The sequence below is a fragment of the Leuciscus leuciscus genome (genome assembly GCF_965113295.1).
Source record: "Leuciscus leuciscus genome assembly, chromosome: 12".
NCBI classification, from domain to species: domain Eukaryota; kingdom Metazoa; phylum Chordata; class Actinopteri; order Cypriniformes; family Leuciscidae; genus Leuciscus; species Leuciscus leuciscus.
The window spans coordinates 9,023,291-9,037,900 of NC_138736.1; the positions used below are offsets into that span (position 1 = coordinate 9,023,291).

General features: G+C 37.0%; 1 protein-coding gene across 4 annotated transcripts in view; it reads left to right on the forward strand.

The window, feature by feature from the left end:
- Nucleotides 1–1,933: 1,933 nt before the first annotated feature.
- Nucleotides 1,934–14,610, forward strand: part of macf1a (microtubule actin crosslinking factor 1a) — a 165,943-nt gene continuing 153,266 nt past the window's right edge. For 2 of the 4 annotated variants that reach the window (XM_082186997.1, XM_082187001.1), the window contains exon 1: nt 12,290–13,171. In XM_082186997.1, the coding sequence (XP_082043123.1) occupies nt 13,078–13,171 (94 nt within the window). In that variant the 5' untranslated portion in view covers nt 12,290–13,077. Of the gene's footprint in view, nt 2,111–6,611; nt 6,847–12,289; nt 13,172–14,610 lie in introns of those variants that run through there. The other 2 variants (XM_082187008.1, XM_082187009.1) reach the window with 2 other exon arrangements.

Consider the following 14,610-nt stretch of genomic DNA (forward strand, 5'->3'; position numbering starts at 1 on the left):
ACACATGGTTATGGTGAGTATATTCTGTTTTTAAAAATGTTAACATTATTTTAATATTAGTAATTCGTTCATCCTGTGCTCCCCTATATGTTTCTGAGGCCCCCTTGTTCAGAACCACTGATATAATGCATTAAACTTGAATTCATTCTTCAGGTAGTGCGAAACCGTCTGATTGTCTGTATTTTACCGTGGTACAGTTTATTAAATCTGTCTTTGAGCCTGAATTGAATTCAACTGTCTTTAAGTGGTTTGGTAAAGCTTCCCACGGGACAGCGTCCAGATGAAAGCTTAATATGAATACATCAATCCATTTGACATCCCAATTACATTACTAAGCCAGTGGTCCTGACGAGATTAGTTATTTGGTATGTTGGTCAGTGGGTGGCAGTAACAAACCACTATTTTTGAGCTTCAATTTCCTTAAATTGCTGATTTAAACTAATAAATGAAGCATCAATGTATGATGCTCCAGAGGAATTACTTTTATATTACTGTGACTTTCATGCAAAGCCTAAGCAATCGAAAGGGAATAATTGGGTGAGCATGGTTCATAAACTGCTTGAATAATTGAATGAGTATGGTTCATAAATTGCTAGATATTTCTGTCGAGACGCTTAGAACAGCTTTGCCTGAGCAAAGTTCAAATGTAAAGTCTGGTACGAGTGGGATGAAGACGTGCCGACCATCACATGGGTTCAATTAAGCCTGTTTAAGGTTAAAAGCTGGCTTTATACAAAATGTCACTGTAAGATCTAGTCCATTTTATATGTTGTTTGGCTTCACGTGATGACAATCTTTCTAGAGTTCAAATTTGGCAAAGTTGTCCACAGGATGTCCACTGTATTTTTAGCAGGGCTGTGATGGTTGTGTTTGATCAGTCCAGCAGCAGCAGTTAATCCTTCACTGTCACACTGAATTCCACTGCAGCTCACTGACGACACACAGATTCATTATGGATTATACTTTTATTAGTTTGGTAATACTTTACAATAATGGTTCGTAGTTATACTTAGATAAGATGAGCTAAGAATTAATAGTTCTATAGCATTTATTTATCTTAGTTCATGTTAATTTCAACATTTACATTTACTAATACATTATTCAAATCAAAAGCTGTATTTGTTAACAGAGTTCATGTAATGTGAAATAACATGTTCATATTTTGTATGAACTAACATTAACAAAGAACAAATGTACTGCTCATTGTTATTTCATGTTAGTTAATACATTAACTAATGTTAACAAATGAAACCTTATTGTAAAGTGTTACCATTATTTTTTATGTTTTGGCCACATACTAGTGATTTAACAAATGTTCTAATCTGGTTTGCTGTTTTTAGCTGGTCTTGCAACCAGGATAAGCTGTTCTTCATCTGATCTAGTTGGTCAGATCAGAAGAAGAAAAAAAAAGAAAAAAACGTCTTAGACTGCAGTCTTAGATTCTTATTTTTCAATTGTGTTACATAACGTTTGTTATATTACAAAAACACATTTAAAATGTGTCTTTGCATCCTATGTTGCATTAACAAGAATTTAGCTGCAAAGTGTGAAGCATCCTCTTCCCTGTACTGTTATAGGATACTAAAATAAAATTCACATTGTACTGAGATTATTAGATTGAACTAATGGGAATTTTGATTTAATATATTAGACTTGGTCTTATGGTTTTCATATAATGCTTTTAATAAAGTATTATTAAAATAATCATCCTCAGTAAAGAGGGTTTGAACTGATGGGAATTTTTATTGAATTTATTAGACTTAGTCTTATGATTTTTATATAATACCTATAATAAAGTATTAAAATCATCATCATCATCATTAAAAGAGGGTTGGGCTTAAGGGTGGATGAGAAAGGAGAGAGTGAGGAAGAGGAGGAGGGGGCTGGAGAAAGAGAGAGCGGGAGAGAAGGAGGGATATGAAAGGAGGGGAATAGACAGCCATTACCGAATCACAGTCTCCATTCTGCTCTTCTGTCTACCGGGTCGGTGCGAAACGGACCGAGAGTCAGTGTTTCCCTGGCCGGCTGAGAGGCGTGTTTGTCGGGATTGAGAGCAGCGCATCCCCGCCTCTGTCACCCTGCGTGCGGGAACGGGCTCTGCCGTTATACGGTAAGAAGGTCCAAATGTCCGTCGTTATTCTGTCCGACAGCCTCGGGGTGTGTGTGTCTGATAATAATCGTTTTTTACACATGTGTGTCACCATCTTAGCTTTAGTTTGTGCTTTAACGTCTCATTACTAAACGCTGAAATATCATGTAAAAAAACCTCTAGATTTTCTTCAAGCATCCTCATTTCCATTTAACAACCGAGCATCGGAAGTGCTTTTCTCTCTTTCTCTAAAGAGCCAGCCGAGGTGTTAATTTTTCTCGGTTATTAAATACAGATAAAGGTAATGATTTATTCATTTCACGCCTGCATGAATGGACCTTTATATACAGCCCGTTATTCAGTGTGTTTGGACAAAGAGGCTCTGCACACCTCTGTGGTCACTCTCCTCGGTTTTCGCCACATTACAATCTCTGATGTGTGAACGAATCATTCTCGAGAGTCGGATCTTTCGTAGTGAACATGGTAGTTAGAGTAAATTAACTTTAATAATGTACCTACATTCAAACATTTTATTTAGACTGAACATTCTGATTTGTGGGCTGAATCCTGGATGCAACACACTATTACGCCATGACCTAAAAGCGCATCTGAATTCGATTCCTTGAAGGACCGATTCGCGAAATGTGTCGGATTTTCCATCATATGCAGTAGTACTGGAAGCCTACGTGTTGAATGAAGGGGCGTTCCTAGGCAAATATGGATCCATGCACATGTCTTTCCCTAATTGTGAATATTCATTCATTGATTTCTTCCAGGGATGACAGAGAGAAGTGAACAAAAGGCTTGTGCTCAATAAGTTTACATAATCACATGCATTCCTGGTCTAAAATGTGAAAGTACAAGGTTGAGCGGGTAAAGGCTATTTCTAACAGCCTCCACAGATGGCTTTCTGCCCTGTGCTCCTGTAGAAGATGCACATACACCATGTTTGCCTGCTGTGTGTGTAGCCATTCTGCTCATTTGCATCACCTCATTAAAAAATTTAGAAGTTATGAAGTCTATGGTTCCGCGTGATCCGGGGCACTACCTCTTGCAGTTTTTGTGATGTGATGTCCAAATAACAATAAATTACATGATGTCACAGCTGCGACAAGTCAGAAAGTTGCAACTACGGCATTAAAGCTGTTGATAATATCTTTAATTTCTTCATTTACATCACATTATGGCTATAGTCACTACTAGCACACATTGCACTGTTTGTATAACATCAGTTTTACATCTCGAGGTTCCTGACAGTTAGAGGCCTTGGGCACTGGCCCCATTGGCCTGGTTTGTAATCCATCCTTGATCTGATCAAATGGGGCTTATTGTAGCTACTGCCCTTGGCAAACATGCAAAACCACAAAAAAATAGGACAAATAGTGTCTGTGATTGCGGCCTGTCTTGTGATTTCTTTAATAGAGCCGATCATATATTTTACCCAATCAAAATGCTTCTCTTGCAAGCAGGTTTCACTTTGCATTTGTCTGTCCCTGGTGTTGGAGATGTTTCCAGGTCAGAACTGTTCAAATAGATCAGAAGTTCTCAACTGGTGGGTCGTGACACAAAATAGGGCAACAGGTCTGTTCTGTGGACAGCAAGGGAAAACAAAACTATAACAAAATTAATCTACACTCCTAAAAATAAAGGTTCTTTATCGACGGGTCCCATGGAGAACCTTTTACAGCATGGAACCAAAAGGTTCTTTATAGTGGAAAAAGATTCTTCAGATTATTAAAATGTTCTTCACACTAAGAAAAATGGTTCTTTTAAGAAATAGTCACTGAAAGGTTCTTTGTTTCTTCTGTCAACCTGCTTTTTAGAACTTTTATTTTTAAAAGTGTATATAACTAACATTTAGCAACAACACAGACTACATTAAATATGGGTTCACCTGCAACAATAATAAACATAGTTTGTGCTGACCATGTCATTTGTGGTAAATTAATACATTTTTATGATTGTTTTAAGGATATTTTTGTTGTCGCTACTTAACATCCAATGTAAAATATGTGTGCTGAAGCATAATTAATTGTGAGCCCCTATATAAAGGCATAAACTGATGTTCTAACATACAGCTTGACCACATGCATTACGTCCAGATTAAATGTCACGTTTTCTGTAAGAACTAATACCACAATGCTCTGAATAATGCAAAGCCATTGTTCATTGCTATGATAAGATCCCCATCCTCCATTAATGTTCCCAGCAAGTTTCATTATTGAGTGAGTGTGTCTATAGTGGTGTGTTAGTGTTACTCATAGCAGATGCTTCTTTCCTCATTAGTGAACGCACATGAGCATATCTTTGCACACATTGTATAAACACCAGCAAGATAACAAATGCCACCAACCTCTGTTCCACAAACTTATAATTTCTCTCGAAGGGAAATGGAGCAGTGGCGCAATATTAAAGCTGTTCTTGGACGTGCTTGGCGAACGTTGTGGGAAGCCCGACTCTTTGTGCAAACGCAGAGCCAGTTGCAGAGAGACTTTAAATCAACACAACGGTTCTCTGTCGGTGCATTGGGTGCATTCAGCTGTTGTGAACTTACTTAGTGTGGTGGTGGGACAGAGATGAGTGATGAAATAATGAAAAAAGAGAGCTGTATTTTCCTCCCTTTTCTTCGCAGGCATAATGACATAGCAAGGTTTTGAATACAGCATTGCCTCTATTTATATCCGTTGGCTGCCACTGAACCACCATGCTGTCAGGCAACAGCGGGATGGCAAAGAGATCTTGCTTCAGCAACATGGTTTCTAGTGAACTCCTGATTTTTAGAAGCAGTAAAGACAAAGCTCAACACATGGTTATACGCAGGGAATGTACACTTTCCAGGAAAGACTTCACATTATAATGTAGAACATTGCATGTATGTATTTGCCACACTTGTATCCAAAGCAAACTGCATTGCATTTGAGGGGATAATCAGCTTATGCATTACCTGCACTGTAAAAACAAATTTTTTTGATTTATCACAACTTTTTATCTTTTGTCAAATCAACTTAGTTAATGAATGTGATTCAGATAGCATAATATTTTGAGTTTATATTTATTAAACCAATCTCCTTTGTTGTATTAACTAAAATATTTAATTTCAATGAACTCAAAACCAGGTTACTTACTTTTTTAAGTTAAACCAACAATATTTGTTTTACAGTATGGGAATCAAACCCAAGATTCATGGTGCCATGCTCTACTGGTTGAGCTACAGGAAAAGGTGCTCTTGAAGCATGTAACATAATATTATTCAAATTAAATGTTAAATGTTGAGTAAGAACTAATAGTAAAATAGCCACTCTTTGTAATGAAGAAAAAAGATGAATCAAAAGTAAAAAAAAAGTAAAAAAAAACATAATGAAAAATAAATAAAAACGTAATTTGGTAATGGCATAGTGATTTATTATTACATTTTTTATAATGAAATAGATAGTAATATTTTGGGGGAAAAATCATCGAAAGTAGGCTAAACATAAAAAATCGAATAGATGATCATAAATATAAAAAGTTATTTGCCATGATCCTTTATTATTTTACTATTTATTAAGGAAATAGTCATTTTCTAAAATGTATGGTTACACCCACAACGTCGCCTAGGAAATAAAAAAATAACAAATGTGTGAGCCCCCTCTCCCCTCGGCTCAATTTGTAGGCTACACCATAGAAAACACACTCATCACAGGGCCTGGGACAACATTCCCGGTTGTATCCCCTGACAATGGCTCTGGTCTCATTTCTAGTCATTAAATCAAGTAGGTTTTAAGGAACACAGAGTTTTTATATTCGATTTTATCCAACAAAACATTGGGTATCTTTATTTGTCATTGACTCAGATACTTTAGTTGATTGAGAATTTTAGCAAAAAATAATTGTATTTATTAATACAGTTGCAATTGTACAATTATTGTATATATACTGTATATACTGAGATATATCTTAGATCTCAGAGTAACCATAGCTCCTCTTGCAAGCCTTTCATAAATGACGTGATTAGTTTGGAAAGGGGAGCACATCTTGCTCTGAGCTCACTTGTATTGATGAGTTCAGCTCATGTGAAGTAATGTGACGGACAGGAACCTACTCCAGCCCCCATGGGTCCTATTCCTTCCAGCTGATCACAGAGGAATGCACATCAGAGAGGTCTGGCCCAGCCAAATACAATGTCCGATACTGATCAGGACCTGTTTTAATAGTACTGTGACTGAAAAGAGATTTCGATCCGCCTGCCACTTTTCCTTCTCATCATCATTGTTGAAGTGAGTCAGCGATGTTTACCTGAACTCCAAAAGCATCTTCCATCATCTCTTTTACTTTCATTTTATTGCAGTGTTCATGTTCTCACAAATCCTGCCTTATTTTGGACTCATGTTCTCTAGTATATATAGTAGTATGTGGTCCTGAATAGTCCTGTAGGTGATGAATAATGCATCTTATTGAGTTTCTTACATGCTCCTCTTTTTGTCGTGACCTTATTTCTGTTTCTCTTTTTTTACCCTGCTACCCCTCATATCCCTCCTCCCAGCCCCCTGGCGAGATGTCTTCCTCAGATGAGGAGAGCCTGAGCGAACGTTCGTGTGTGAGCGAGCGTTCGTTCCGCAGTGAGAGGTCTGGAGGCTCTCTCTCGCCCTGTGCCCAAAGCACAGCCGGGCCCAAAGGGGACACTCTGCCATGGAACCTATCGAAACATGAGAGACGCAAGCGCAAGAGCCAAGACTCAGTGCTGGACCCCGCGGAGAGAGCGGTTGTGCGAGTCGCAGGTAAGAGATTTGACCGTGAAATTGTGAAATGTTTGTTCAGAAAGAGTTCTTCAATATTTAAAGGGATTGTTCACCCTAAAATGGAAATCCACCCTTTTGTTCCAAACCTGAATGATTTTGCTTCTTCTGAGGAACACAAATTAATATATTTTGAAAAATATTGTGTTTTGTCCATATAAGTAAAGTGAATGGGGTCCAAAACAACATTGGACCCCATTGACTTTCATTGTATGGACAAAAAACACTGAGTTTTTTTTTTTATAATGATATCCCTTTAAACACAATAATGAAGTCACTTTAAATCTAATGTAGAAATTAGACTTACTTATAGAGCAAATGGCCCTTGTTTTGAGTGCCCTGAGTTATTTGATTGGATACAAAGCAATCTGGCAACTGACTAAAGTTGGAAAGGAAGACATGCAGTGGTTTTTAGATATACATTAGTGTTCAGCATTGATGCATGCAGCTGCATGTGGATCAAGCTCTGTGAAATAAACTGTCATTTGGCTCGAGTGGGAGAAGAGAGGCCAAATGTTGGGAGCCAAACTGTTTTGAGACCCTTTTTAGTCACGCTGGCTGTTGCATAGCTTTTCCTGCTGATTTCATTACTCCTGACAGACCGTGTCTGTGTTTCTAACCAGTTGCTGGATACAAAGAGGCTAAACTGCCTAAAGTGAAATAGATTTAGGTGTGACTGGGTATATATGCAGTCAAAACTGTGAGAAAACACTAGTCACTGTTTACTAGGTTTCTAAAACGGATGCAAGGATATCCAAGGCACATCTGGAATAGGCTACGGCCTCAACAGAGTTTTCTCTGCCAATCCTAACCTCACATTTTTATGACCATGTGTCGGGCTTGTGTCCCTCCAGATTCGCCTCTGTCAGACATGATCTGTGTTTGTTCCATCAACGTTTGGGTCTTTTTTTGGTCTGAGATTCTTGGTTGTTGTTATAGGAGGATGATGGCTGAAATTGTCTAAGCTTTATGAATCTTTACATAATTGTAAGCCTAAAATATATAAGACTTGACAGCAATAAACATCATTGAAGTCTACATATGACAAGATGTAACTCATTTGTAATTTTAATTTTTTGGTCTATTAATAATTAATTCATCCAAAAATACATTAAAATACATACAATTACTTACAGCTCTTCTGTGATGAGCATGTTTTTTCTTTTTCTTCTTTACTTTCATGTTTAAAGAAAAATATAAAGTAAAAAATATCAGGGTTAAACAGCTGTCATGATATTATAAATAAGTAAAAACCTGATTAAAAAAAATGAAATTCTTGAAAAGAAAACTAAAACTTTCTGTAAAAAAAAAAAAAAATATTGAAAAAAAAAAAAAAAAAAAACTGCTTGTCAATATTTAAAAAACGTAAAAAAAAATAAATAAATAATCTAACATGCAGAATTTGTATATATAGAATAGATATAGATAGATAGATAGATAGATAGACAGATAGACAGATATAGATAGATACATATAGATTAGTGCTGTCAAATCAATTATCGCGATTAATCGCATGTAACATAAAAGTTTTTGTTTACATAATATACTGTATGTGTGTATATATTATTATTATATTATATATATGTCTGTTTGTGTGTATATACATGTACACATAAATATATGTATGTGTAAATATATGTGTGTGTATATACAGTATACTTTTATGTTAGATGCGATTAATTGATTAATCGATTTGACAGCACTAATATATATATATATATATATATATATATATATATATATATATATAGTTGTGAAGCTTTAGCCAGATAAATGTAAGAACAGCAAAGAACTGTGATGTATCAAATCTGTATGCTTTAGTGATTGTTTATTAGTATTTCAGACACTTAGTATGGAGATAGAGAGGTGTCTAGGGGCCTTCCAGGGCCAATCACTACTTTTCAAGCAGCTCAAAGGGTGACTCAGCCTGAATCCCTCAGTTCCCTTGTTGCCATGGGTTACCTGTTTCCTTTTCCAGTCCCCCTTTAGTTTCCATGGCTATGAAGTAGGAGGGAAAGGGCGAAAGCCCGAAAAACAAATAGTGAAGTACAGTTTTAGCGAGATCGTTTGAATTTCAATTTGAGTTTGAGAAAAGAGAGAGTCGTTATGTGTAGCTTGGTTGAACTAAATGACCGGGAGACTTGAATTGGAATTTGGAAAATGAAAAGAAGATGAAGACAAGAGTTGTGGGGAAGGAAGGGGGCAAAAAAGGGACAAAGTTCAAACAGAAGGTTAAAGGGGAAGAGTATTGATGGCATATTAAAGGGATGAGGCTAGAGAGACAATGAGCATGGAGGGAATAACTGGAAGGAAAGCGGGTGTGTGTGATTTACAGCACTTCACTCTTGGAATGCCATGCTGCAAAACAGTTATGACAGTTGCCTAGAAAACATAGAAAGTTTCCAAACACAAACAGCTCTATGCACACAGATCTCAGCTCTATCCACCTTTCATTTTGTGTGTACGTGCAGGTGAAGTTCGAACCCAAGCTGCAATCCAAAGGCAATAAATTGGCTAAATCACAGCGACGACAAATACTTTTCAGTCTGGGTGGCCGTTTACTGTTGTAAGTGTTGTCTGAATCAACACAAACCCAAGAAAGAGGATAAGAGGTTGATGGAGCCATAACTTCACACAGTTTAAATGTGGCATGACGTGCGGAGTCACAATGGAAAAACACTTCTAGAGCTTCCAGTCAAGGTTTATTGTTGTTGCCCACCTACAGAGTACGAAAAGAAACAAAATGTGTTTTTTCCATTGGAAAGACAGTGATACATATTTCATCTTTTCAGATTCATAATATATTTTCCATCATCTAATGCAATAATAAAGTTAATAACAAAATAAATCAATTTGATCTTCAGCAAGTCTCAAAATGTAAAGTAGCGTTTAACATGATAATGTTTTGTTTTATTTTGAATTTATTTAGACAAAGTAATATGGAAATGTAATACTGACCCTTTATTGGTTATCAGCCACAACATGACAATAATAATTAGTTTATCAGTAACGTTCAGAATTTTATCGGTGCATCCCTAATGGAAGTTTGCTTTTTGCCATTGGTTTAGCTTTTATGAGCCTCGTAAATCAGAGCAGTGAACTCCATTATTTTTGCATATATTTCATAAGGTTAGCTGTTTGGCAGAGACACATTTATGTGGTTAAATGTAAAAGGAATGTGCTAGTCATATTGCAATCCGATCGATCAAGCGCTTTAAATGACTAAGCTAGGCCCTTAAGAGCTTTTAAATGTAGACTAACTGTAAATGCTATAAATGTAAAATGATACCCTCTTATTCAGAGCTAGATGAGAAAAATATCTTATTAATATACAAATCTGTAAACTGTTGCACTGTCAGTGAAGCAAATTGCATGAGACATAATCTAATCATAATCTAAATATAAGTTAAAGTTTTATCTTCTTGCACGGGCATTTAATTAATCTAAACGATGTTTTATCTGGTATCTTTGTATTTATAGTTTATCTTTTTCTCTTTCTCATCTGTCTTAGACTTTTACTCTGTAAAGCACAGTGGTCAACTCTTGTGTTTATTTGTGCTATATAAATAAGAAAGAAAGAAAGAAAGAAAGAAAGAAAGAAAGAAAGAAAGAAAGAAAGAAAGAAAGAAAGAAAGAAAGAAAGAAAGAAAGAAAGAAAGAAAGAAAGAAAGAAAGAAAGAAAAAGAAAATCCATAATAATGGTGAGCCTAAAAATACTGTGCTTTTAAAAATCATTTTTGTAATAATTCCACCTGCAAGAAATGAAAATAAGAATTACATAACAGCTATTTTAAAAGCAAAAAGAGATTTTTTTTTAATGGAGCTAGAATATGTTTCAGTGACGAGCTCTAGCTTTATATAATTATGTGTAATGTGCCTCAGTTGTGTGTGTTTGGGACACATGGGGCCAACAGCAATATCTGCTGTCAGGCTATCAGTTGTTAGGGTCATGTGTGCCTTCCAGGTCTCACACGCAACTTTGTTTGTGTGTGTGTATCTTTGCTGTATTATTAGTAGAGGATTGTGGAGAACTATTGCTCTGTAGGAATGGATGTTTCAACACACTCTTTAAAAGCATTTGGAACTAAACTTTCAGGTCGCCCAAGGGAGGCTTGGCTAGAAGGAAACTTCACGAACTTACATGGATCTACATCTATTCTCAATATATGGGATGCCTAGCAGACAATATATGGGATCCCAGCACATGCAAAGGAAATAGGTCAGGCTTGAGAATGAGATAAAAGCATGCTATCAAATTGACTTTCTTTTTATGATGAGCTAATTGAATGAGGGGATTAATAATTTGAGAGAAATAATTTGACGCCTAAGCAATTTGATTTATTCAGGGACAAGACTATGTTTAAAGCAAATATAAAGTAAATATTCATGATTTATTCATTGTTCAACATCTAATGGGGTTATTGTAAAAAAGATAACTTGATAATGATTAAACTGGCAATACATTCAGAATTTCGTCTGCTTCAGTTTATTGAAGTGGTCAGTCCTTAGATCAACAGTTCTTGGCCTGGGTTTGAGTCTTGTGGTTAAGGTTTGGTCTAAGGGGTCTTTGTCTTGATGTGGGTCTTGGAAAGTCTTGAAATGACTCTTTGCAGCAGTTAGGTGGCAGTGCACTTGATGATCGTGTGGGACAAAAGCCTATCCACTGATACTTGAGTACTGGGACAAAAGCAAGCTACAAAAAAATTCTATAAATGAAAGGAAGTATTTTGGATATTTTGTTCAGAGGTATTGACCTATTTCTGGATTTCCAGCTTTTTCCATTTTCTCACATAATGTGATTTTCTTTGCCCACCACTCAATATACAGTATTTATGTATATTTAATATGTAAAAGCACTATCAGATGCACAAATAATGTGCCAAAACATATTATAAACATTGACAAATGTAACATTCCCTTTAATTGAGACCACAGATTTTCAGCTCCATCTATAGAATCATCACAGAAAAGTCTTATGGTATTGACAAAAGAACCATATTTTGCATATCACACATATTAAATTCAGTAGACAATTTATTTTCTGGTTTTTGCTCAATACTAATATGATCTGCCTAAGCTTGTGTCGCAAGGCTGCCTTTGATTTTGCCTGATTTTATAAATGGTTTCATAAGTATCTGACCGTGTTTATAAAATGTAGAGACACAGCATTGACAATTTATAAAAGGTGCATCTTTAAAACTGTTGTAAGGACATAGTTATTTCTTTAGTAGTTCTGCAATAGTCGTTTATTTCCCCCCCTAAAGTTTATAGGCCTAGACTGAGTATATGAAGCAGGGGTAGTGAGTGATGCACCTCTCGGCTTTAACCGGTCGGGGGCGACAAAACCCAAGAATGAGACCCAATAACATCAGCCATTGTCACCATGAATTTCCTGCGCTGGATGTGCCTGGCGTGGCTGTGGAAGGAAGGAAGGGAGGGATGGATGGAGGAGGAAAGCGCAGGCACTGCGGGAAGAATAGAGAAACCTGAACCCCATTCGCACTGGGGAAAATAGAGGGAGGAGTGAGACACACGCCGTGTGATTATTATAGAAGCGGCCATTACATTGAGCTGCACGGATGGAAATAAACACATTATAAAGCTGGTACCGGCGAGTAAGGAGCGCATCGGCAAAGGAATATAAGAAGCACCGTCCGGATACCGTTTCATTGAGGCCTCATATCTGCTTTCGGAAGGAGCCGAACGGACCGCCCACCGCACATAGACACACACATACTTGAGAAGCGCACACATATAAACCCAATCACCGGCCCGCACGCGCTACAATGGACTTTAAATACGATAACCGTTGGGATTCTGATCTAAACCAATGAAATATGGGTTTATTTATTAGTACAGCTAGATTTAAACCTTTTCAGGCGTTTACCCTTAATATATGAGAAGGGATATTTACTCTAAAGATAGATATTTACGCATTTTTTATTATCTAATCTTGTTTTGACCGCACATTTAGGAACCGCCGGTCCAGAGTAGCTTTGTTTCACTAGATTTATTGAATTCGCCGTGTTTACGAAGACCAAATATAATATAATACGCGTTAGAAACATACTGAAACGTGAATAAGTCGGTATCCACTGTGGATATTTACCGCAAAACGGACTTGACAGCTGTTGTCGGACGACCGGGTTCCACCGTCCTGGATTACTCCATCAGCGGGCCGCTGTGAGTCGGCCAGCGGGAGTGAGAGACGCTATGGCCGGCTTCATCCCGGGCTTACTCCCGGTGAATCACTCCCAGGAGAAGGAGTTCGCACAGGCGTATGAGGATGTGCTGGAGAGATATAAAGGTAACGTAAATGACTTGCTAAAGCTCCGGTTTGTTGTGTTGTTTACTTTGGGAAAAGTATGTATGCGACTGTTGTAGCTGTTATGTTGAGCTTTATATTTGCTATTTGTTGTCAGTTGTCCAAGGACACTGGACGTGGATGGTGGGTCTCTTTTCCCATGGGTTTGTGTAAGGGGAGAGGACATCTAGTGCTTCTGTGCAGTGTTATATTCAGTGTTGTGAATTAGCAATTTTTAATTATAAAGTCATTTTAAGTTATAAATTAAGAATTAAGAAATTCTAGGGGCCACATTAAATGGTAATTTAATTAAACCCCTTTTCTGTCCAGTTGTCCAAGGCTATCCATTTTTTCACACTGCTGTCAGAGCTTGTTTAATAGTGTCCCAGCTTGTCTTCTATTCTAGTCCACTGCTGTCTGAGCTTGTCCTTTAGTGTGACTAGGCTAGTAGTTGTGATGCCTTGAGTTTGTCCAGTATTCATCTACTGCAGGGGTTCCCAAACTTTTTTTTGTCTACTGAAACCCTTAAACGTAAACATTTACTTGAAGTATCTGAGATTAAGTTGATATTTCAATGATTTAACAACTCATTCCAACGTTCATGATTCTCTGATGTCAGTTGATCACACTGGGGTTTTAGGAATCCTATCAAAATTAATTAGGCTATCATAATAAGAAGAATAAGAGTGATCTATATTATTATTATTATTATTAGTTAAAAAAAAACTCAGATGAAAAAAAATTTAATTGCTTGTACTGCAAAATAAAATAATGAAACCACAAATTACAATACTAAAATAAATAATCATTTTATTATTTTAAATAACATCTGGCATACATCATGTTCTCAAAGGCACATTAATCTAACAGCACATTCACAGCATGTCGCTGCATTTACAGCTCTGAGATGCTGAAAACACTGGACCATGCGTGTAAATGATCACAGTGTTGTGCTTCACTCTGAAACAACACGCCAGACTATATACTTATCTAATTAAATCACAGTCTCTGATTTGATAATCACACTTAAGCTGTATCGCAATTTCAGTTTATTTTGATTAAATGATTAATTGTGCAGCCCCCTTGACTTATTTCCTCATGAACCCCTGTTTGATTGAGATACCCTGTCTAGTGAGCATGTCCAGTTGTCCAGAATCAGTGAAGGATGGTGCTCAGATGGACAGCAGTGAACCCCTGAGGGCCTCAGAGGCGCTGCTGCTGTGTATATCTAATGACAGTGTTTCTGTCAAATATGAATACCAAATATTAAATTGACCGTGATGGGAATATAAGGGAGTGATGTCAGTTTACTCGGAGAGCATCTGTGATGCAGCCTTGATGAAAGGGCCCTTTTAATTATTGATTATTGTAATGAAATGCGATTCTGTTGGGGCCTTTGGGACAGGGGCCTAAGATAGCACCACGAGTTCTATTTTATAGAC